This window comes from Heloderma suspectum, chromosome 1 (genome assembly GCF_057233095.1).
Source record: "Heloderma suspectum isolate Gila_16-S chromosome 1, 16-S_ref, whole genome shotgun sequence".
NCBI classification, from domain to species: Eukaryota; Metazoa; Chordata; class Lepidosauria; order Squamata; family Helodermatidae; genus Heloderma; species Heloderma suspectum.
Window position 1 is genome coordinate 185,084,825 of NC_139458.1, and position 25,281 is coordinate 185,110,105.

General features: G+C 46.2%; 1 protein-coding gene across 2 annotated transcripts in view; it reads left to right on the forward strand.

Annotated features, from left to right (window-relative positions):
• Positions 1-2,561: 2,561 nt before the first annotated feature.
• NOSTRIN (nitric oxide synthase trafficking) overlaps positions 2,562-25,281 on the forward strand; it is a 55,365-nt gene continuing 32,645 nt past the window's right edge. Inside the window, exons 1-2 of one of the 2 annotated variants that reach the window (XM_084812167.1) lie at positions 2,562-2,596; positions 11,194-11,279. In XM_084812167.1, coding sequence (XP_084668293.1) covers positions 2,570-2,596; positions 11,194-11,279 — 113 coding nt within the window. In that variant the 5' untranslated portion in view covers positions 2,562-2,569. The remainder of the gene's footprint in view (positions 2,597-11,193; positions 11,280-25,281) is intronic. The other variant, XM_084812183.1, reaches the window with a different exon arrangement.

Sequence of the window (25,281 nt, forward strand, 5' to 3'; positions counted from 1 at the left end):
AACTTTCTATTAATCCAGCCTCTTCTGGAAGAAAATATTCTTGTTGTAAACCTCTACCATTTGTAGAAGTCCCCAAGCTAGTGGTGCTTTGCTGTTTCCCCTTAGTTAGGGTGTTCTTGGGTAGATGGTCTAGGGATGCAGCTTTGAATTTCATGTCGGGTCAGCTCCACTAGAATACCGACTGGTGGTTCAGCGTGTATAGTATTTGGTAACTTTAAGATCTTAATACACGAGGGTCCCAGAGATATACTGGGACAGGTGTTTCGGAAATGCCTATTGATTCCTATGCCCTTCCTTACCAGCACATTTCTAGCACTGTATATTTCCGCCGCTACCCTTCTTTGGGCAAAGGTTACAACTGCATGGGCTGAGTTATAATTGTAAAACAGATATTCAACCTTTTCAATATCCCCTACTGTTAGGGGGACTGCTGTGAAAGATTAAATTAATTTTGAAAGATGTAACTTACATTCAGTCTGGGACAGCTGGCCTGTTGGTTTTGGGTAGTTAATAAATACCAGGTTTTGTTGCATTAGCTGCAATTTCCAGGGCATGTTAGTCGACAAGATGTCTCGTGTAATATCCTGTCTAGAACTATCTGAAGGGACCAAGGTTACCTTATTTGGGAATCCAGTTATGGACCATGAGTCCTGATTCACATCTATCATAACATCTGAAGTTTGCTGTGGTATATTGTTCATTGGGTTTGGTGAGTTGCATCCCTGTGTCTCAGACTTCTTCTTAGCCCTACTTTTGGGAGAAACCAGAGGTTTTCTCTTCTCATCTAGTAGATTAAATAGCGTCTTGAAGTTAAATGCTTTTTTTTTTTTTTTTGAATGAGCAGAGCTTTGGATGTTTTTACTTTTCTTTTTGGATCTTACAACTGCCTTCCTAGATTTTATACCCCTTTTACTATTTGTTCCTTTTTCTTTCTTGATTTTAGACAGTGTCGGGGATGGTGGTGGTACTTTGGTGACTTTGTCAAGAGGAACGAGCCTTTGGGTTAGGCCCGTTTGTAGACGGGGCATCAGGAGCTGTTTTCCCCTTTGCCATTCTTATACACAGCACAGCATCAGTTAGGATTGTTAATAACTCATTACTCTCTGCCAGGAAATTCCTTATTAGAGCTATATCCTCTGACCAGAGAGGATAAACAGAGAGGATATATCTAAAATAACTTCAAGCAAGCAATCTCAAGTAATCAACCATTACCATAAGACAATCCAGGATCAATTAATACTCATCATATGCTGCCAAATGCCTGGGAGAAGAGCAAGGTCTTGACCTGGCACCGAAAAGATAACAATGTTGGCACCAGGCGGGCCTCATCGGAGAGATCATTCCATAATTGGGGGGCCACCACCGAGAAGGCCCTTTCCCTTGTTGTTGTCCTCTGAGCTTCCCTCAGCGTAGGCAGCCGGAGGAGGACTTTAGATGTTGAGTGGACTGTACGGGTAGTTTTGTGCTGGGAGAGGCGCTCCATCAGGTATTCAAGCTGCGTAAGGCTTTATATATTAAAACCAGCACCTTCATTACCCATTCAAGACCAGGCTGCCTGAAAATACTTTGCATTACAACAGGGATAGCTTCCCAACAACTACATTGCTGCTGGAGAAATCCATTTCTTCCCCAGGTGCTGTGAGGATTGCAGCTAATCTCAGAGGGAACAGCAAAGCCCCGAGACGAGAGTGGTGGCAGAGTACATCATCATTCCTGCTAATCAAAAGGTTCTGGTGCTTCAACCCTACGAGTCCTGGCTCTGCTACCGCACTGACTGTGCTCCCTCCCTGTACATGCGCTGTCCCTCAGCGCAGAGCTAGCCTTCTCCCTTGAGAGCAGAGATTGGTGCAGATGCTCCGTTTACCTCCTCTTAGACCTGCCCCTGCTGGGACTTGTATGATCTTATACCTATTTTGCAGAAAGGTTTAATGGAATCATTTGTTTAATGGGATGACCAGCTTTGGAGCTAGAGAGAGAGAGACATGGCCTAGTGTTCAGCAAGCAGAGGGAAAGCAAACTATTTATTTATTGCATGTACACTCCTCCCTTCTTGTAAGGAGCTTTTGCATGGTTCTCCCCCATCCATCCCTTTTTATGCAAACAACGACCCTATGAGGTAGTTAAGGCCACAACACATGACAGGCCCAAGGCCACATAGGGAATTTCATGGTGGGGGATTCGAATCCAGGCCTCACCAGTCATAGGCTGACACTCTAACCGCTACACCACACTGCCACCGTGTATAACACCATGGCGGTGTGCTCCATCTGTCCGCTAATCATATAACTGGAACGCTGTATGTATGTATGTCAAGTCCTGGGATAGCGGGAGTCAAATCCACAGAACAAATCACTTGCTGTAGCACTTGCTGGCATTTGCAGTGCTCTGGATCTTGTCTGTGTACCAGGAAACGGGTAGGATAAAACCAGTTGCAGGGTGGGTCCCGTAATTATCTGTTGTTTTGCCTTGCTGACGTTGTCTACTTAGTTGCGATGGAGCTTTCACAATCTGCAGAACTCCCAGGACTGGCTCAATGTGGAAATGCGTCAGCAGGAACAAGCAGTTCAGAATGAGGAACCCTCTGGCTGGCTGCACGGTAAGTAAGCTCTGAGCTGTGCATGCCCTCCCCCAGCCCTCTGGCTTCTGCCTCTCTCTCTCTCTCTCTCTCTCTCTCTCCCCCTCTCCTAGAGATTAGCAGATGGGCTGCCAATCTCCAAAGGGGATCTCAGGCTGCACAAGGCGTGGGGGGTGGGGGGAGGTGGCAGTTGTGGGACAGAGTGAATTTCTCACCCCCATGGGAATGCCAGGTAGTCAGGTTGCCAAAGAGCAGGCTTTTTCTTCTTTTTGCTCCGATTAATGTTCGCCCAGCTCTTTGTAAGCATGCATGCTGTGGGGCAGCCTTCCCTGACCTTGTACCCTCCAGATGTATGGGACTACAAATCCCAGCATTCCCAGCCAGCATGCTGGGAGTTGCAGTTCGACACATCTGGGGGCACCTGGTTGGGGAAGTCTCCTACTATGGGGACATCGTGGCTGCGTTTGGATGTCACGATAATCCATGGGGCTTCCTAAACTACTCACAGTAGCTTTTTTTTAAAATAGTCCATGATGCCCCACCACACAGCTGGGCTAATAAGGTACCGTGAGTCACTTATTCAGCTACTGTGCGTAATTTGACTCGCCCCCGCCCCACCCCCTGTCCTGCTGCAGTCCTCCTGCCCAAGCAGTGGTGCTTTTTCACCTCTAAAGCGCTGGACGTTTACAGGATCTGGACAAAACTTCATACACAGCCTCTCCCAGTCAGGAGACACCCAATCTACCATCAAAACCCAGCACGATCACTCACCATGGAGCGAAAATCCCAAGTGCAGCAAAGAGGGGAATGTGGTTATAAAACCTTGGGGTTTGCAGCATCAGGACCAAACTCCACACACAGCCTCTCCTAGTCAGGAGGCACCCGATGCACCCTCAAAACCCTGTGCAATTACCCCAGAGCAGCAAAAATCCCAAGTTCTGCAAAAATAAGGAGATGCCTATAGCACTATGGGGGTTTGCAGGATCAGGACCAAAACTCATAGCCAGCCTCCCATACTCAGGAGGTACCCAATGCACCCTCAAAACCCAGGGTCCTGACACTGACAGCAGTGAAAATCCAAGGTGGCTATAAAACCTTGGAGGTTTGCAGGATCAGGACCAAGCTTCATAGAGATTAATGCTCATTCACTAAAGTGCTAAAGCTCAATTCTCCCCATAGCCGTTGCTGGCAAAGAGGCATTAACATCTTCCCAATACTACAGTTGCAAAGTTGCTGCTCTCAGTGTCAGGGCGCTGGGCTTGAGGGTGCATCGGGTGCCTCCTGTGTAGGGGAGGCTGGCTATTCTGCAACCCCCCAAGGTATTATAGGCATCTCCCCCTTTTTGGTGCACCTGGGATTTTCACTGCCATCAGTGTCAGGGCGCTGAGCTTTGATGATGTATGGGGTGCCTCTTGAGTAGGGCAGGCTAGCTATGAGGTTTGGTCCTGATCCTGCTCATTCTCCCCCCCCCCCCCACACACACATACTGCTGGCTTGGTCCCTTTAACATGTTCCTAAGCATTAAGCTAGTGAAGAGCAGAGCAGCAGCAGTTCTGACCGCTCTTCCTACACAACTCTGTAGCCAGCTAAAACAACCCATGGTGACCGCCAGAAGACATGTTAATCCATGATGGGTTAGATAACCCACTCTGCAGACCATAGTTTATCAGAGTGGGTTATTTTGGCCAAATAAGCCATTGTGGGTTAAAAAAATTCCAACCAGATGACACAATAACCCACAATGGGTTAATGAACCCATCGTGGCTTAATTAACCCATCATGGGTTATCATGACATCCAAACCCAATCTGTTTCGACTGAGGGCTTCCTGTTGCTGTCTGGAGAATGAACAGGCTTCATGCTGCCTTTGGCAAAGGGCTTGGCAGTGCCATTTCCAGGGTGCTTTTGTCATGTGCTGGGTAATTGTGGTTCACCTATGGCAGGGGTGGGGAATGTTGCAGTCCAGATGTTGGTGGACTGCATAGCCAATGGTGAGGGATGACTGGAGGTGCAGTACAACATCTGGAGGACCTCGTGTTCCCCAGCTCTCCTCTAGGGCACTGATCTTCAAAAGTGTTTCACTGGCATGTGCACAACAAAGCTCAAAGGATGGCTGAGTTGGCTAGAGGGATATAATGCACTTAATGGGGTGGCAGAAACCTCTCTGTTCTCTAAACAGCAACTAGTGAAAAGAAAAGAAGAAGAGCAGATGGAAAGTGTCAGTCAGGTCACTGTTTCTGCTGTTTAATTCTGTACAATTTGTATATATTCCTTGCTTATATTACTTTATTGTATACCACCCTGGGAGTCTTTACTGAAGGTCCTGAGTTTGGGGTTGCAGACCTCCCCCTGCCCCTGCCCCCCATGATTGTCGTGATGGATCTCAACATTCATATTGAGGCCACTGGATCTAGGGCAGCTGAGGACTTCTTAACTGGCTGCCATGACAACCATGAGGCTGGCCCCAACATGTCATCAGCCCAACAGATGGGTAGGAGGCTCGTAATCTGAAAATGGGGGATTTCTTTCTCCCTTGTTGTGTTCGGACCACTTACTGTTGAGATTCAGACTGACGGTGGCTGTTTCCTCTGCAAGAATGGGGGGACCTATTAGGATGGTCCATCCCCAGAGGTTGATTGATTCCAGAGGGCTTGGGCCAGGAGGATATTTCTGGCTTGTCTGACTAGTGTCCTTGTTGAAGCCTGGGTCAGTCTGCAGAATGCAGAGTTGACTCGGGTGCTTGATACAATTGCTCTTGCTTAGTAGAGCCTGTTCAGCTTCTAGGCATACACCTGAGATGAGGCTGATGAAGCAAGTTGGGAGATGTTGAGAACACAAGTAAAGGAAAACCCAACTTGGACTTGGTAGTGGGCTACACCAGAACACAGGGTGAGGAGTATAGTGATTTTCCACAGTCACGTCCAACACAGTTTGTTAAGTGCATAGAGCCCTGTGTTAACATAGTGCAGAAGCTGGCTTCTAGGTAATTAAGTAGGCTGTCTTACACAGGAGTGCTGGTGTCAGACAAGGCCAGTTCTATATGTCAACAAACGTGAATCTGTTCGATTCTTGCGAGGTCGCTCTGGTCCCTCAGATAAGAGTGTAGTGTTACATCTCCACGAAGAGCTGGAAAGCTTTCGAGCCCAGGGCGCTGATTTCGTTGTTAATTCCATCGGAGCTGCGCAGTATTAGCGCTGCGAATTAACAACTGAGGTGGGAGATGGGAGGGTGAAAGCGGGCTTCCCAAGCTCGGGAGAGCAGAGAGCACAGAGCTGGGAGCAGGGTGTGTGGCTAGCACATCGGACTTGCTTGCGACCGTTGTAGACGTTCATAACAAACCCTGCGTACACATTTCCAAGGCAGGCAGGCAAGCAGGCAGCCACTACCTCGGGAGATTGAGCTGGCGCTGAGAGCAGGGGGCGCGGAGCTCAGGAGAAAGAGAGAGTGAGTAGCGCATAGTCTCTTAACTGCCCAGTCAACAGCCCCCCGCCGCCGCCGCACAAACACAGGCTCTATGAAGTGCTTCTGAAAGTCATCCGCCCTGGCACCCACCCTTTCTCAACTTTGCAGCTGCGAATCCACAGGCATCCAGCATTTCTCAGCTGTGTTCCTTTGTAGCTGAACATATCCACTCCACTCTCAAGCTTGATACTTAAAGTGAGAGAAGCAGTGACATGGAACTGAAGGCAATCAGTTACTTCCCGGTAGACATGTTTGCCCCTCTGCTCTCCCCCCGCCCCCACCCCAGGCTACTTTCCCTTCCGCCAGTCAGCGCAGCTTCCGCCAGCCCGCTTCTTCGTGCCTCTGTAACTGCGGAGCTGCGAAGGAGGAGGGGCATCATTAATGATGCTGCAATTTCAATCTGAGGAAGGGACAGACAGTTCAACCCCCCGCAGTGAACCCAAAGCAAGCGAAACCTTCGCAGCAAATGGACTCTGAGAATCAAATGGACTCGGAGAACCCCGATTTCTCTGAGAAAACCATGATTGGGCTGCGAAGCGGGGACTGCTCATCTGTCGCAGAGATCTTCCCTTCGAAGCGGCACTGGGGCAAATGGCTCATGTAGATGGGGCCCAGATTAGAATGTTGAGGCCTCTTTCCCTTGAAGAAGGTAACTTATTGCCTTGACTATGATGCTTTATGTATCCACTAGGGCATGAAAGACAAGGCATATAGGCATTGTTTCAAACATGCCAAGTTGGTCTCTCTCCAAGGGAAATCTGCATGCATACCAACTTGGAGAATTGCTTCTCCATGGAGAGGTGTCCTGTGTATCTTGATTGGGACCCAGATACATGTGTGACTGTGGGGGAAGTTGCCAGCTTCTGTCAACACAAGGGATGTGTGAGGTTCTTTGCTTTGCTTTATTTCTGCATCCATTTATCATCACATGTGTAATCAATAAGCTGTAAATCAGATCCATCTGTGACTTTGTCTCACTTTGGCTTATTCCAAATCTATTTTGGTAAGGATCCTGGGAAGGTCAGAACCGCAGATTAACACAGACTTCACAGTTGATATTGGTCAATCCATGGGGGTGTCCAGAGCACTGGTCCTATATTGTTGTATGGATTTCAGTTTGTGGGGCCCGAGGATGTGGCCCAGGTGCTCAGTAAGGTTCAGTCAATCACATGTTTGCTCAATCCTTGCCCCTTGTGGCTAATTCCATTTGGTAAGAAGGGGACAACTGACTGGGTCTAGACCAGGTATTTAGCTCCTCTCTAAGACAGGGAATGGTCCTGGTCTCCATTAAGGAGGCAATATTTTATTTATGTGACAACTCCTGAAGAAACTGTCACTAGACCTGGAGGATCTTAATACTACTGGGCCCGTATGTACCTACCCATGTGTTAAAGTCATCCATGGAAGCCCTTCTTCAAGTACCTCCTCAATCCAAGGGGAATGGCTAGGAGAGAGAGAGGGCTTTCTCGGTGGTGGCCTCCAGGTTTGGAATGTTCTCTCCAGGGAAGCTCACCTACATTGTTGTCTTTTCGGTGCTTTTTTTGTTCTCCTAGGTGTTTAAAACATTTTAAGGATTTTAGGTCTGTTACTTTACTCTCTCAGAGGTGATTTTAGCTCCTGATGGTTTGTTTTGACTTTTTATTTTGTATTTTATTGTGCTGTGTTGGTATGTGCTTCTTGGGTTTTTATGTTGTGCTGGATTTCCATTATTATGATTTCTATTGTTTTATTAAGTTTTGAACTGTTCTGTAATACCTAAATAACTAGTTTTATGAGGAAAGTAAATAAACCAGCACCTTATGAATGGCTTTCTTGACCTGTAAGGGAAATATAGGCACATATGTATATCCATCAGACAAAGGTCACAATCTTAAGTACATTTTCCCGGGAGTTAGCCACATTGAGCCCATTGGGATCTACTTATGAGTAAACTTGCAGAGGCTTGTTAGAGAGGATGAATTTTGATCAGAAAAACAGCCTGAAGGGAATTAGAGAAGCACACTTTCCCCCCTCCCATCAAAATCCAGATTCCTGCAGCTGCTTTGTAAAAACAAGCAAGCAACCATCACAAACCACCTTGGGGATGTTATGCATGTCACTGAGTGCCACGTGTAGTTTGATCCTTGGATATCTACTAACTATTTGAAAGTGTTTCATGTGCCTCCCTTCTTTGTGAGAGATGGCAGAACCACTTGCGTTTCTCTCCTCGCCCTGAACTTATGTACACAAATTGCTTGAACTACTGCTGTTTTGTGACTTAGTACGGTTCAGCGTTGTCACTGTGCACAAGGCCTTATAAAGCTTCGCATCCATCATCAAATATTGATGTCGCTGTTGTTCCAAGCAAGCTGCACCTCACACTCTTAACAAAGAGCAGGAGAACCGGGGTCAAGTCAGTAGCAAAGTTTGTTTCTTTGAATTTGATACAAAATATTTTCTTAAAGTGTAATTTTTATTGAATGCCCAGTTAGCAGTTGTAGTGTGTGTGTGTGTGTGTAGCCTGCTCTTTGGCTATTACCCCAATGTAACAAAGGGTTGTAGTAGTAGTTGTTGTTTTGCTGTTAGCTGCCTTGAGCACTTTTAGTGGAAAGGCAGGAAAATGTGTGTGTGTGGGGGGGGGGGTACACACACATACACACACTTAATATAATAATAAATAAAACAACAGCCTGCATTCAGTGGTGTGACAGTTGCTGTTGTTTTAACACCAGGAGTACAGTCACAGGGTTCAGTTTTTGCACTGAAAAGCAACATTTCAGGAGGTGCAACGGTCTTTCTTTCTGAAAGGGCAATGCTCCCAGTGAAACAAAAAAACCCTTCCTGCAAATTCCTTCCTCATCTTTTGGCAAAACACTTGCAATCGAGGCAGAGGGAATGTCCTCCCTGGCATCTTCCTCTGGTAGATAGCCTTCTTTGAAAAAGAGGCAATCCACAGCAGTATCTAAAGCATGATTCCTCTCTCTGCCCCCGCCTGCTGCTTGCCAAGAAAAAGGGGGCATCATGCTGTGAATCGACTTGTTTAAAGTGGTGAATTGCCTATTTACAAATTGCACATCAGTATATCAGGAAATCTGGATGTGCAAGTAAGCATTCCCAGGAGAACTGCCTTGTGTGAGTGGGCACTGGCAAAATTACTTCATGTTCCCATTTTGTGAGTGACTTGTACATCCTGAATTTAGTACAGCGTTCTGAGTTACCTCCCACCTCACTTCTTGCATTCCTTTCCTACAGGCAATCCTAACCTACAAAGTGGGCAGGCAAGGAGCCTTTAGTCTGAAAGGGAAGAATAAGCACATACTATCTCTATAATTTCCCTATGAGACATACGTGTGTGCACATGTGTCTGTGTATGATGGAACTATGGTATCCTTTAGGCACCAAATAAAGACCCATCTTTTTACCCAGGTCTTCCCTGATTGATTATGCTGCTCAGCTTTGTTCATAACTATGGTGTTATGAGTTTCGATGTGTGTTTTTTACATGTTATATAAATGTTTTTGTATTTATTTTAATTTAATTTTTGTAAACTGCTTACTTAGAGATATTTTTTTAATATGGTCAGGGTGCAATCCTGTGGCCAATAGTCAGCAGCTAGATGGCCATAGGATAGGACGGTTCCCTGAGAACCAACCTCCACCCCCTCCTGTGCCACCTCTGTCGGGAGTGCCTTAGCTGCCTCTTACAGTCTACTCCAATAGTCAGCTCAAGACACAGACAAAAGGATTCTTTTCAAGGCTTTAATCCTTTTACAACTTAATGACTCTTTCAGATGCTAATCACCAGCGACTAAGCAAGGAACAGCACTGGGGAAAGATAGCAGAGTAGCCTATGCTCCAGGTTAGGCAGTTGGTCCCCATTTGAAGGAGAATCACAGGAAGACCCTGAACTTATGGGCTAGAGAAAAATCCTCCCTCTTTTCCTTGGGTCCTCAGGACGCGACCGTTGCTTGCGTGCCAAACGAGCGCTATGCCTCCTTTCCACGCCCTCCAACTGTCGTCGCTCCCAGCATCGGCGTCGAGCGTCCAGCAAGCCCCCCTCCAGCACTCTCTCACTGCCAGGGTCACTATCTATCCCAGGAATGCTGGCAGGAGGAATCTCTGCCAGCTGCTGTGCCTGTCAGAGATGAGCGTGCTCCTCTCCCACGGATTGCTGTTCCTCCTCAGAATCAGAACTGCTCTGGGGTTCTATCGGCTCAGTTTCCACCCGGACAACCTCGTAGGCAGCATGGAATGGCCCTGCACTCTGCGCTTGGAAGAGAAATGTGGAGCGGCCAAAATGGGGCATTCCTGGGGGCGTTGCAGGGTGGGGAAGTCAGAAATGCCGGTATGACACATCCTACGTGTCATCCGGCTGCTGCTTCCCGCAGTCCGAGTTCCCACAGCTGGACAGCCGAAATCCGCTGTCTAGCCATGAAAGCCGAGCAGGGGGAATGAGGAGGAGATCCGCTCCTCACCACTCCTTCTGCCCTGCACTGGATGGACTATTGCCCCTGGGCTTGAAGGCAACCATCTACACAGATAGGGTTGCTCCCTCCATGGATGATGATGATAGAAACACTTTCCCATAGATATGATGGGTGATCTTGCATTATACTTTCAGGAGATAATGGAAGATTGAATTGGAGGTGGGGGGAATGAACTGAGAGCCATATCATCTAAACAGTGCATGACCTTCTAATGACAGAGAGGGCGTGTATGTTTATGTGGGTGCTACAGAAAGTGTGTTGATTTTGAAAATCTCTCCTCCCAGTGAGTAGGTATCATTTGTATTGGGTGGGGATCATGGCCCGATTCCAGGGAGAAGTTGCAATCCACCCATCTAAAAATTCTTCCCATATTAAAATAATTATAATATAATATAATTTGCAGGAATAACATAAATAAATTATAGAAATCTAGGAACCTTCCACATTTGTACCAGTTGGTCTGCTTAAGGCGTCTTCATCACTTTGCGTGTCTCATCTGGTAATGCTAGCCCTCTCTGCCAACATGTGAATATTTCTGGCTGTGAAGATTTATTCTCCACCCACGCTCTCACTTGCTCCCTATTCTGTGTTCTCTTTCCAGAGCCATATAGCTGGCAGAACTAGTACAGACTGGAAATATTTCCAAATCATAAACCCTGTAAACATATCTCAGACTGTATGTTGTGTTTCAGTATGACAGGGCATATCAAGATCTGAAAGGATTTTCCAAAAATGGCGATCATTTCTGCAAACAACTCTTGTCTATTCTTCAGCAGAGGTATGTATGCTTAACCTGATAGAATTCAGCTCAGTTCTCTGCTTCGATGCTGATCCATTTTCTCAGAGCAGGGAGGAGGGAGTTGCTGTCCTCTGGAACAGATCTTAAGATAGCTTATATAATTGATCCCCTGTGTGGTTGAACAGTATGGCTTGTCCTTCTGCTGCCTGAAGTATAACACCCTCATCCAGTAATTACTAGGGTGGTTCCTGTCAAGAGAAGTAGGTGAATGGAGTAAAAGCTTGATAGCAAGGACCAGCTTGGGATGGCTCTGGCTCAGTGGTGGAGCACCTGCTTTGCATGCAGAAGGCCCCGGGTTCAGTCCCCAGCATCTCCAGATAGGACGGGAAAAATCCCTGCCTGAAACCTTGGAAAGCAGCTGCTAGTCAGTGGGCCTGTTCACATGAAACGCTGAGCCACAATGGGCTAATTTCCCTGTGGGGCTTAGCAGAGCGCGCCGACCGCCATTTTGAATACACAAGCAGTGATGCACTCGTAGCTTGCCGTGTCATGTGAACCTGGAGGCATGGATTGTTTGAGGGGGGAGACGATCCTAAAATGACCCACAGTACTGTTTTAGGGTTATTTGAGGGTTGTCTGTCTCCTCAAACAACACACAGCACAGCAGACCACGACAAGGAGGAGTGCCCATGCATGCCTGACACGACTCAACGGCCCCCACGGCTAAGTTAAGCCTCGGTGGGCTGTCACGTCATGTGAACCAGGTCGGCGTTGACAATACTGGGCTAGATGGACCAGTGGTCTGGCTCAGTGCAAGCCCGGTTCCCATGTTCCCAGCTTCAAGGTAACATCATGCACACGATTTCCCTCATTTTGCATGAGAATGGACTGGTTTGGACTTGATGCCAACCTGTAGTATAGTGTTATGAGAACAAGTCTAGGCGCGCCTTGGACTTGCTCACTTTCCCTTCCTCCTTCACCATGGGCACAAGGAGAAGTTTGGAAGCTTTCACTTCCATTTTTGATTACCCCCAGCTTGCTGTGTAGCCCAAATCCAACAAGATGTGGCTAACCTTAACCAAGGTTTGTTGAAATAAGCCACCGTCAAATCACAGCTTAAGACACTGGCTTGTTTCAACACACATTAGATAAGATCAGTCCCAGTTTAGGTTTCAGATATACCACTAAAGTGTGGTTAATCTAAATGGGAAGTTGAAGCTTCTGATCTCCTCATGGCTGTACTGAAGGAGGAGAGGGCAAAGGGGAATATAATGCGAAGCCACCCCCTCCTCATAATGCTAAACCGTGGTTTATCATAGGGCTGTACAGAACTGACAAAGACCATTTCTCAGCTGTTTCACCCACCTCAAAATCAGCTATTTTGTTTTGATTATATTCACCTATATTTCAGGGGTGAGATAAAATTCCTTAACGGGAGAATAGAATCAAAGTGTCTACCATTTTACTTTTCCTAGAAAGCACTGTTCTAAGGTGCTTTTTGCATTTTGAGAAATTCAAAATGGATGCCTCATTTGCTACTCACTTGGGGATGTCGCTATAGTGGACAGCAGGAAAACGCACACTTCTACAGAGTGTCTGGCTCATTCCTGTAGCAGCTAATTTTACTCAAGAGATGCAGTTTTAAATACTCCTCAGAAGAAAGGGCAGTATTTGACGCATGCCTGTTTAGATGTGGAACGGTGTATAAATGTTGTAAATAAAATAAATAAGAAAGCTTCTTAAACATTTAAAGTCACAGCATGCAATTTAATGCAACCTTAATTTTAAAGCTGAAATCCTAGGGGAAATTTTTTTTTAATGTTTGGATTTCTTTTTTAAAAATAGGAATCTCTTGCAAAAACTACCTTATTCAAAGGTAGACCCAAAAGTTTAAAAGGCATACCATACCATCTTTCAAAGGGGGGAGGGGAGAATTGGAGATGAACAGTGTAGTCCTATGCATGTCCAATCAGAAGAAGTCTCCTTTGAGTTCAGTGGGACTTACTCCCAAGTAAATGTGTTGATGAATCTGTGAAACACTTTGACAAAACAAAGTTGGGGGATACAATTTCACAAAACAATGTCTCCTCAAATTACTGGGTCAATTTCACAAACGTTTGGTCAAATCACTATTTCTCTCTAGCTCTTAAATTAGCATAACATGCAAACTGTCTCAATCAGTGCTCAAATCATGGGAGAAAAAGTAGCTAGTTCCTTAATGAAATCTAAAAGTCCAACCCTTCAAGTGCCCCTCGCTCGCCAATTTGGACAAACTGTGTGCCCTACAGCCTTCTAAAAACTGTACATAAGGGTTGTCCAGAAAAAGGTAAAGTGCTTTTAGGTCCCCACCATACTACCTGTAATTCAAGGACTGATGATCATGTACACGTCTCCATTTATATCCACAATCTTTGACAAATCCAGACACATAGATGCATTCGGAGGCATGTCCTGGTTGTGGGTTTCCCATGGGCGGTTGGTTGGCCACTGTGGGAACAGAAAGTAGACTAGATAGGCCTTTGATCTGATCCAGTTCAAGGGGCTGTGGCTCAGTGGCAGAGCACCTGGTCTGCATGCAGACGGTCCCAGGTTCAATCCCCAGCATCTCCAGGTAGGCCTAGGAAAGTATCCTGCCTGGGTCCAGGAGAGCTGCTGCCAGTCGGTGTCAAAAATACTGGGCTAGATGGACCAGTGATCTGAATCAGCATAAGGCAGCTTCTTACGTTCCTATACTCTTATGACATTACCTTTATTATAGGGGTGGGGAACCTATAGCTCTCCAGTTGGTGTTGGACTCACATCAGCCACAGCCAGCATGGCCTATGGTCAAGGTGATGGGATCTGTAATTCAAGAACATCTGAGGGCCACTGGTTCCCCATCCCTGCTCTATTGGCATGGGAGCTCCTGAAGCGTGGATTCTTGCTGTGTTGGTCAGGAACATTGTAAATGTGAGGCCATGTGAGATGAGTCCATGATGCAGCTTGTTCCCAGGAGAGGCAGTGATGGGGATGGGAAGGATTTGTGACATGGGCACATCCCACATGGCCTCGGACTGCCAACATTATGGAGCAGTGTGGGAAGCAGCCATGCTGCGGCAGTTCCCACACGACTGCAGAAAATATTAGAAGGAGCCCTAAAATTCCAGAAAACTTCTTACAGAACATGGAGGTACATGAGTATGACTTAAACCAGCCTTGGCCAACCTGGGACCCTCCCATGGCCATCCTGACTGGGGATGATGAGATTTGCAGTCCAACATATCTAGAGAACACCAGGTTGCGGGAGGCTCACCTAGACAAAGTTAAGCACTTTGAAGCAATTGGAGGTCATTTTAAACTGTCCTGTTTAAATTAACTAGACTTTAAATCCTCAGCTTCAACTGGATCATTCCCCAGTCGTTTTGCTACAATTACACTTGATTCTGTAAAGTCACAAATGAAGTTCCAGAAGACTTATTAAGATGTATTTCACTAAAGCATGGGGAGGGGGGAGCTTTTAGCTGTGGCTTATTTCATCCTGAAAACCTAATTCATTTTACTGTCAGATATTTTTAGTAGACAGCAAGGATTTCATTAGATAAGCATTCCAGCTAGAAACTGCCATTCTGAAGATTTGACTTGCATCTTAAACTGCAGGCCTCCCTTTGTATGGCGCTTTTATGAAAGCATTGCTTTTGTAAATATGATGAACTCTTTCACCACCTGTTCAGTAAAGCAAGTGGAAAATTCAGCTGCGCCCAAAAACCTCCAGTTCATTTTGTATAAGCTGGGATATTGTCAATACTTTCATAATAGCTGGATAATAAAATATGACACTTTTAATTTCATCTCATCTATTTATTTGTATGCCACTTTTCCACAAAATTGTGTCCAAAGCAGCTCACAGCATAACATTTGAACAGCAGTAGATATAATTTATAACATACCAAACAGCAAGAAATGCAACAATATTTTAAAAAATACAAAACCATTCAAAATAGCCATAATATTGGCAGATAAATACATAATAGAAATATCAATACATACAATGTCCAATAAAACAGTACGAATAAACTTGTGTAATCCAACAACTGAGCACTAAACAGGAGAGAGAAATATAAGCAACACTCCCTACTGAGATAAAAAGATCTCCATTCCGCCTGGATTCTCCACACTTAGCCCACAAACACCGGTTAGCAGCCATGCCTGTCACTTGTGCCAGCTTTCCTCCTGGGTTTTCATGAGGTCCTCCCAGCAGTCAGTAAATCTTATTTAGGAACATCGGAAGCTAGTGGCTCCGCTGTCAGTGGGGCGGTGAATGTGCTCTGGGTTTCAGTCTGAACCAGTTAGAACGCTAAAGCAGCTATGCAAGGTGCAAAGCTCCTTTATTGTTCTGGCTGGTTCTGATTGAAACCCGGAGTGGATCCACTGCATTGGAGCCCCCAGCCTCCACGGAGACCATTGGTTTACCTGGCCCAGTATGGTCTACTTTACGGATTGGCAGTGGTTCCCCAGGGTCTTTCCCTCACCTGCTACCTGATCCTTTTAACTGCAGGTGCCAAGGGTTGAGTGGGACCTTCTTTCTGTCCAGGACTTGCTCTGTCACTGAGCTACAGCCCAGAGTAGTTTGCTGGTGCCCATTCTGTTAATGTCTGTAAATTGCCTGTGTGAATGAGGCACTGCAGCGTTGCAGATTAGACCCCAGGGATACAATGTTCATTTGATCTCAAAGACAATGCACAAGTGGAGCCAGTTCAGACATTCAGCCACGAGTAATCAAATCGTACAGGTCCGGTGCGAGATCTCCCGCTGCCTGAGGCACCACCTGCCACATCACACCCTGCACCCATCTTACCTTTGTTGCTGTTGTCGTTGTCATCACCGCTGCTGCGTCAGCGCTGTAGAGAGCTGCGAGGTGGGAAGAAGGGCCGCGCCTCTCCCGGGAGTTCACACTACTCTTGCAAGACCTGTGGCTGCTTCTTCCAGATACACAATGAGACAGGGAGAGGGCAGGCACCTATTCCAGAGCCCCACCAGCTGAGCAAGGCACACAGGTCCCCCGGACACAGTCTTCAACGATGGCGAGATGTACTGTACTCCTATTTCAATTATAGTAATTATTTCTAATTTTGCATCTATACATATAATTAGCATGTGCAAATGTTATGCAAATTAGGGCTGTGCACCACTTCGGCCTAAGGCCCGAAGCCTGAGTCGAAGCATGCCGCTTTGGGCCACTTTGAGCCCCTGCCGAGGTGAAGCGGAGGGGGCACAAAGCAACCCGGAGCAGGTCAGGGGCTCTCCGAAGCACTTCAGAGCTTTGGCACCCCCGACCCAGCTGTGCTGGAGCCTCCAGGTCCTTCCCTGAGCCACCCATCACCATCATCACCATCTCCACCACCGCTGCCTCTGTTGCCACTGCTGCTTCTGCCTCTGCCGCCGTCATTGCTGCTGCTGCCGCCGGCTCCGTTACCACCACCGCCTCTGGCTCCGTCGTGCTTTCCGCCGCCACCGCCACCAGCTCCTAGGCCTGGGTGTGTGCTGGCTCTTATTGCAGGAAGTTGCCATTTTCAAAATGGTGACTCCCTGCAGTAAGAGCCGGTACATATCCAGGCCGCAGGAGCTGGCAGTGGTGATGGAGGCAGAGGAGGCGGCAGCGGCAGTGGAGGCAGCAGCCCAGGTAAAGAGCTGAGGGTGTGCACGGGGACATCAGGGGCCCCCTGACGTGGGGTTCAGCCATCCAAATCCCGCTTCAGTTCTGCATAACAAATCCAAGTTGGGTCGAGGGGGGGGCAAATCAGCTGGAGCTGAATCAGGCCACTTCCAAAGCCACAAAGCAGCTTCTGAGTTGGATTTGGGGGGGGGATCCTTGCACGGCCCTAATGCCAATCATTCTCTTTTGTACTGTTTCACCACCTGTATGTATATTACATACAGGTGGTGAAACAGGGCAAGGGGTCACGTTACGTTAGGGTGGCCAGGTGACCTGTGTGCCTTGCTTAGCCTGCCGCCCAGGCAGCCAGTGAGGCTCTGGAACAGCCGCCTTCCTGGTTCATAAGTCTATGTGTGGCGGAACCAGCACGTGGACAGGGGCTGAGATCAATGCCTCCAAGGGATCCATATATTTATTTTTTAAAATTTATGTTCCACTTTTCCTCTAATGAGCCCAAGGCAGCATGCCTCTTCTCCATTTTATCCGCACAACAGCCCTGTGAGGTAGAACCAGACGGGGAGTCAGTGACTGGCCCAAAGTGAGTTCCACAGCCGAGTGATGACTAGAACCCAGAGTCCCAACCCAACACTCTAACCACTGCACCACACTGGCTCATATTCACCTTTTGCCTCAGTGAATATGAGCCAGTTCCTGTGCCACAGAATGTGTAGGATTGCTCGTCGTTTGGGCTCTGTGTTCCTGACAGCGTGGCCGGTCTGGTGGCTTGTCCGCTCATTTGTATCCCTGTCCTGCTCCGCCCCTCATTCGGAGAGCATCTGTTTGATCAATCACATTCTGGTAAAAGCCAGCAGGAGTGGCTGAGAGACACAAACCAATTGTCTCATGTAAATTACGTGAACATTGAGGGCAAACAGGGCATAACTGATTCATCACAGTGCGTTAGGGGAACACTTGGGAGAGGTGATGTCTGCTTCAGTACGGCACTGCTGAGCAGTGTGGGGGAGAGCTACAGCTCCAACATGACAGATAATTGCTGTCAAGGGAGCTGTTCACAGATGGGTTTCTGAAAATCCGTTGATTTGGAAAAGTTAAGACTTGCTTTCGTTTTGTGAGGAATATTGTCTTAAAGTGTTGCCACATATCCTCATTCACACAGAGAGGTAACTTGGTGTATACACATGTAATGTTCAGTGCGGGTCTGAGGGAATCTTTAACACGAGGTATGATGCTCATACAGCAGACTTATGCACTATACTCCTAGTAAATGGGGAATTGCTACTTCTAATATGGGAAAATTAGCTCAAACGGTCATTCAAAGTCCAAAAATATAATCTTTGTATTAATTTAGTTATTTCTTACATTTATATCCCACCTTTTTCCTGCAAAGAGCCTAAGGCTGATCCTCCTCCTTTCCATTTTATCCTCATAACAACCCTATGAGGTAGGCTACTCTGAGAGTCAGTGACTGACCCAAAGTCACCCAATGAGCTTCATGGCTGAGTGGTAATTTGAACCCAGGTCTCCCAAGTCCCAGTCCAACACTCTAACCACTGCACCACACTGGCTTTCATTATTTGATTCCTTACAGGACAGTCCTATGCATGTGTACTCAGAAGAAAGTCCCATTGTGGTAAATGGGGCTTACTTCCTGGTGCATATAGGATTGCAGCTTTAGTCGCCATTCTCTTTAAAGAAGACTCAAGATGACTAACAACAAGATTAAAACATTAAAACTTTAAAACAGTTTAAAAAATTCCACAACCCTATTTTTACAGATTTTTGTTCTCAAAACATGCGTGCGCACATTCATTACACAAATGCCTCGTTCAGTATACCAACGCGCTAACACCTGGGCCAGTATACTAGTTATAACAGGCCTAACATATAAATCTATGGTGCGACCTCACTTAGAATACTGTGTCCAGTTCTGGTCACCATACCTAAAAAAAGATATTGCAGAGCTGGAAAAAGTGCAGAAAAGGACAACTAAAATGATCAAGGGGCTGGAGCATCTCCCCTATGAGAGAAGGTTACAACAACTGGGTTTGTTTTGCTTGGAAAAAAAGAGGCTAAGGAGAGACATGATAGAGGTGTACAAAATTATGCATGGTGTGAAGAATGTGGATAGGGAGACATTTTCCTCCTGCTCTCAAAATGCTAGAACCTGGGCTCATCCCATGAAGCTGATTGGTGGGAGATTCAGGACAGATAAAAGGAAGTCCTTCACACAGCGCATAGTTAAACTATGGAATTCGCCACCACAAGACGTAGTGATGGCCACCAATTTGGATGGTGACCATTTAAAAGGGGGTTAGACAAATTCCTGGAAGAGAAGGCTATCAATGGGCTCCTTCACACGGGGCTTTTATCCTGCTATGGAGATTGCTTACAGAAGTTTGCTGGTCCCATACATGATGCAGCCCTCGTTCAGGGAACCTCCCGGTCTTTGTGAGCTCTATTGCGTTGTTTTCCATGATGATGAAAGTCTGGCATTTTCCCTCCTCCCACCATGGAGTCAATATAAATGAGGGTATACTGTTTAAAGACGCTTTTATTGCAAATAAAACAACAGCCACCTAGCAGCTTTGTAATGAAACACATAGAATCCTAGAATCATAGAATAGTAGGGTTGGAAGGGGCCTATAAGACCATCAAGTCCAACCCCCTGCTCAATGCAGGAATCCAAGTCAGAGCATCCCTGACAGATGGCTGTCCAGCCTCATCTTGAACGCCTCCAGTGTGGGAGAGCCCACTACCTCCCTAGGGAATTGGTTCCATTGTCGTGTTGCTCTAACAGTCAGGAAGTTTTTCCCAATGTTCAGCCGGAATCTGGCTTCCTGTAACTTGAGCCTGTTATTCCATGTCCTGCACTCTGGGACGATGGAGAAGAGATCCTGGCCTTCCTCTCTGTGACAGCCTTTCAAGTACTTGAAGAGCGCTATCATATCTCCCCTCAGTCTTCTCTTCTCAAGGCTAAACATGCCCATTTCTTTCAGTCTCTCTTCATAGGGCTTTGTTTCCAGTCCCCTGATCATCTTTGTTGCCCTCCTCTGAACCCTCTCTAGCTTGTCTGCATCCTTCTTAAAGTGTGGTGCCCAGAACTGGACACAGTACTCCAGATGAGGCCTAACCAGTGCTGAGTAGAGGAGAACTAGTACTTCCTGGGATTTGGAGGCTATGCTTCTATTAATGCAGCCTTTTTGGCAGCCACATCGCATTGTTGGCTCATATTCAGCTTGTGACCTACAACAATTCCAAGATCCTTCTCACTTGTAGTGTTGTTGAGCCACGTATCCCCCATCTTGTAACTGTGCATTTCAATAGCCCTAACAACTAATGTAACTAGTAATGCCATTCTTCGTTTTGCTGCTGGACCAGGTGGTAAGATGGTGGCCCCTTTAATAGAGCTATACAAGGGCAAATTACTTCCCCAAATATTATATGGGGCACCTGCCTGGACCCATGCTAACATTGCTTCAATGGAGTCAGTGCAGCATAAATTTCTATCCAGAGTACTCGGGGTTCCCAGATCCACTTCTAAGGCCATTGTCCGACTAGAAACAGCTTGTCACTCAGTGGGAATGCTTGTTCAAAAAGCTGCCACTTTCTTCTGGTTAAAGATAGTGTTCCAACTGGCCTCCCCCTTGGTCTTATTAGCATATGAAGCTATGGGAAGGGGCTCATGGGCAGACAAGATAACCACATCTATCTCTGAGTTGGGCTTTTCACAATCATATTTGCTTGCGAGGGGCTATGATAGAGCTAGGGATGAGATTTCAAAGAGGTTACAGGATGTTGATATTCAAACAACAATGGCTGTTTCTGCTGAAAGTCGCTCTAACAAGATCTATAAAAGCATCATGACCTCTCTGGGGAAGGCTCCCCCATATTTGATTTCCATCACCTCACATGAATTGAAATGGCTCATGACTAGGTGTAGACTGAACTCACTCCAATTGATGGAGGTGAAGGCACGTTATAGGATCCATCATGGCATGAGTGCAGATTGCCCAACTGGTTGCCCCAAGGTAGAGGACATGGTACACTTTTTAGCAGAATGCCCATTGTATATCGATTTGAGGAAGCAATATCTTGAGCCCCTATTAGCTGTGCTTGAGGATACTTCTGGTGCAAGTATAACTTGATTATTATTAGCTGGAACAGATCATTATACATCATATAGGACTGCTAAGTTTGTCAGTCGAGCCCTGGAGAGGCGAAAGTCATTGACTGTTATAAAAAAACTAAATCCGTAAACATGGTAATAATATTCTGGCAGATATTGTTTTAGGATTTTAAAATGTTTTTAACTTGCTCTTGTTAGTTATTTTATTAATAATTTGTACTTTAGTCTCCCTTTTGGGTTGATGTGAGAATTCTATTTGTTTTGTGTGCGGACGGCCTGATTGGCTAAAAAGCAATAAACTGTATACTACTATACTGTGCATTTGGTTTCTTTTTCCTAGGTGCAGAACTTGGCATTTATCCCTATTAAATGTCATTCTGTTGTTTTCTGCCCAGCGTCCAGTCTATCAAGATCACTTTGAATTTTGTTTCTGTCTTCCAAAGTATTAGTTATCCCGCCCAATTTTGTGTCATCTGCAAATTTGATCAGCATTCCCTTCACCTCCTCCTCCAAGTCATTCATAAACATGTTGAAGGCCACTGGGCCCAGGACTGAGCCCTGCGGTACCCCGCTCGTTACCTCTCCCCAGTTTGAGAAGATCCCATTGATAAGCACTCTTTGAGTCCGATTCTGTAGCCAACTGTGGATCCACCGGATCGTTGTTTCATCTAGCCAACTTTGAGCTACTTTGCTCATCAGGATATCATGGGGAACTTTGTCAAAAGCTTTGCTGAAGTCAAGGTATAATGATGTGCACAGCATTCCCACAGGCTACAAGGGAGATTACCTGATCAAAAAATGAGATCAGATTCATCTGGCAGGACTTGTTCTTGACAAATCCATGTTGGCTTCAAGAAATCACTGCATTGTTTTCAAGGTGCTTACAGATGGATTGCTTCATAATCTGCTCCAGAACTTGCCCAGGGATTGATGTCAGACTGACTGGTCTGTAGTTCCCAGGTTCCTCCTTTTTACCCTTTATCAAGATAGGGGCAACATTAGCCCTCCTCCAGTCATCTGGCACTTCCCCCGTCCTCCATGATTTCTCAAAGATAATAGACAGTGGTTCTGCGAGTTCTTCTGCCAGTTCCTTTATTACTCTAGGATGCAGTTCATCTGGCCCTGGAGATTTGAACTCATTCAAAGTAAGTAGGTGTTCCTTGACCATATGCCTATCGATCTCAAGCTGCAATCCTGCCCCTTCAGCCTGTACTTTGCCTTTGCCAGGGGGGTCATAAACCCTCTTTTGGGAGAAGACTGAGCCAAAGTAGGAATTGAGCACCTCTGCCTTTTCTTTGTCATCTGTTATCATTTTGCCATCCTTATTTAAGAGCTGAACCACCGTTTCTTTTCTCTGTCTTTTACTATGCATGTAGCTGAAGCCTTTTTGTTGCTTTTAGCATCCCTCAGTAACCTCAGCTCCTTCTCAGCTTTTGCCTTCCTGACACCATCCCTGCAATTCAGTCCTACCTGCCTGTATTCTTCCTTTGTTGCTTATCCTTCCTTCTGTTTCCTATATGTGTGCTTTTTTGTTTTCAGGTCATCTCTAAGCTTCTTCTGTTGTCTTCCACCTTTTTTTCTTGTTGGAATTGTTTGTGATTGTGCCTTGAGAATTTCCTTTTTTTTAAACTCCCACCCATCTTGGACTCCTTTTCTTGTTAGAGTTGCTTGCCATGGGACCTTACTTACCATTGTTCTGAGTTTATTAAAATCAGCTTTCCTAAAATCCAGGGTACGTGTTTGGCTACACTCGGCTTTTGCTTCCTTTAGAACCAAAAAGTCAAGTATAACATGGTCGCTTTCCCCCAGAGTTCCTGTAACTGCTACTTGGTCCACTAAGTCATCTCTGTTGGTTAGGATCAAGTCAAGGATAGCCAATCCTCTAGTTCCTTCCTCTCTGTAGGAGGAAGTTATCCGCCACACAAGTCAGGAATTTCCTGGAGGGGCCATGTTTTGCAGAATTTGTCTCCCAACAAATATCAGGGAAATTGAAGTCCGCCATTACTACTACATCATGCTTCCTTGAAACACTGGCAATTTGCTTTTCAAAAGTTTCATCCTCGTCTTCTCCTTGATTGGGTGTCCAGTAGTAGGCTCCGACCACCATGTTCCCTTTATTCTTTGCTCCATTTATTTTAACCCAGATGCTCTCGATGGGGCTACCAAGCTCATCCTCCTGTATTTCTGTGCAGAGATATGTATTTTTCACATACAGTGCAACCCCACCTCCCTTTCTGTTCCTCCTGTTCTTTTTGAACAAGTTATATCCTTCAATTGCTGTATTCCAGTCATGAGTGTCATCCCACCAAGTCTCAGTTACACCTATCAAGTCATAATTCCCCTCCTGTATTAAGAGTTCAAATTAGTTCTGTTTGTTTCACATACTCTGGGCATTAGTATATAGACACCGAAGACCATGTGCTTCATAGTCTGGCTTTCTTCCTACATGTTTGTGAAGACTGTTATTGGGCGCTATTAGAGCTGTTCTCTCCATTGCGGTGCATGAGCCTTCATCCATTGTTACCCCCAGCTTTACATCTCCCTTCCCCGTAGGATTCAGTTTAAAGCCCTCCTGATGAAGTTCTTCACGCTGTGGCCAAACACATTCTTCCCAGCCTTTGTGAGGTGCAACCCATCCCTTGCCAACAGCCCATCTTCCAGGAAGTATAGCCCGTGGTCCCAGAATCCAAATCTCTCATGCTGGCACCACTCTCGTAGCCATTCACCCAGAGTATTTTTCTTTCCCTTTCTGTCCTTCTTCTAAATACTAGAAGGTTGGATGAGAAAACTATCTGGGCCCCAAAGTTCTTGAGTTTCCTTTCCAAAGCTTCAAAGTCTGATGTGATTCTGAAGTTTTTGGGTTTTTTAAAAAGCCACGTGAAAAGGACCCAATCTAATCCCACAAAGATTCCGGAAGCAAAAGCCCCGGTGCTTGCAGGATTTTTAGCCTTGTGTGATGAAGCACAATGGCTACTAGTCCTGATGGCTTTGTGCTACCTCCAGTACCAGAGGCAGTATGCCTGTGTACACCAGTTGCTGGGGAACATGGGTGGGAGGGTGCTGTTATGCTTGTCTCTTCCTTGGGGGCTCCTGATTGACAGCTGGTTGACCACCATGTGAACAGAATGCTGGACTAGATGGACCCTTGGTCTGATCCTGCAGGGCTCTTATGTTCAGTCTAGAAAGGATGGAAAGACTTAGGGTTCCTTCACATGGAGCTTTTATCCTGTGATTGAGATTGCTCCTTCACAGAGGTTTGTGGGCTCTTTAGATGATGCCATGATCATTCAAGCCGTCTCCTGCACTAAATGCCCTTTGTTCCATTTTTAAATAGATCGCAGATAATGAGTTATCAAATTCCCCCGTTGTGTTCCGCTTGAGTTCCCCCTGTGAAAAGAGGAGAAGCAGCAAGAAGAAGAGCAAGATCAATGAAAGATATGGAAGACTCAGGGCATCTCTACACCAGCCTAAAACCCTGCATTTAAAATGGGACTTTCTGCTTCCATTTTAAATGCAGGATCACAACAACTCCCTTTTTCACCTGCTTCCTTTCCCCCCACCACCTTCCCCCTCCCTCTCCCCGTATCTGAGTCTTCCATTATCTTTCATTGATCTCGCTCCTCTCCTTGCTGCTTTTACTCTTTCCACGGAGGAAACTGAAGAGGAACACAACGGGGTAATTTGATAGCTCATTATCTGCGATCTATTTAAAAATGGAACAAAGGGCGTTTAGTGCAGGAGACACCCTGGAGGATCATGGCATCATGTAAAGAGCCCACAAACTTCCATGAAGGAGCAATTTCAATCGCAGGATAAAAGCTCAGTGTGAGGGAGCCCTCAGATATGGGGAGAAGGAGGGGAGAAGGGGAGGGGGTGAAAAAAGGAGTAGTTATGATCCTGCATTTAAAACGGAAGCAGAAAGCCCCATTTTAAATGCAGGATTTTAGGCTGGTGTAGAGATACCCAAAGATTGGGGAAAGTAGTGTTTGCCAAACAAGGAGGGAAGGTGGTGAAATGTTATGGAAAATGCAGAGCAGGAAATCGGGAGGCTGTACAGCCAAGGAAGCTGGTGGAAATGGTGCATCATAGGGGCAGAAATGGGTAGATTTAGGAGGAAAGGAAATACAGCAGGAGCACCTCTAATGACCTGACCTCAGAGTAAGGAGACCCCAAAGGACTTCACTTCCTGGTTGTTTGCAAAAAGGTAGAAAACGGCTGTGGGCATAGACTATCCTCGGGTTTCTCAGCTTTAGTGCAAAATT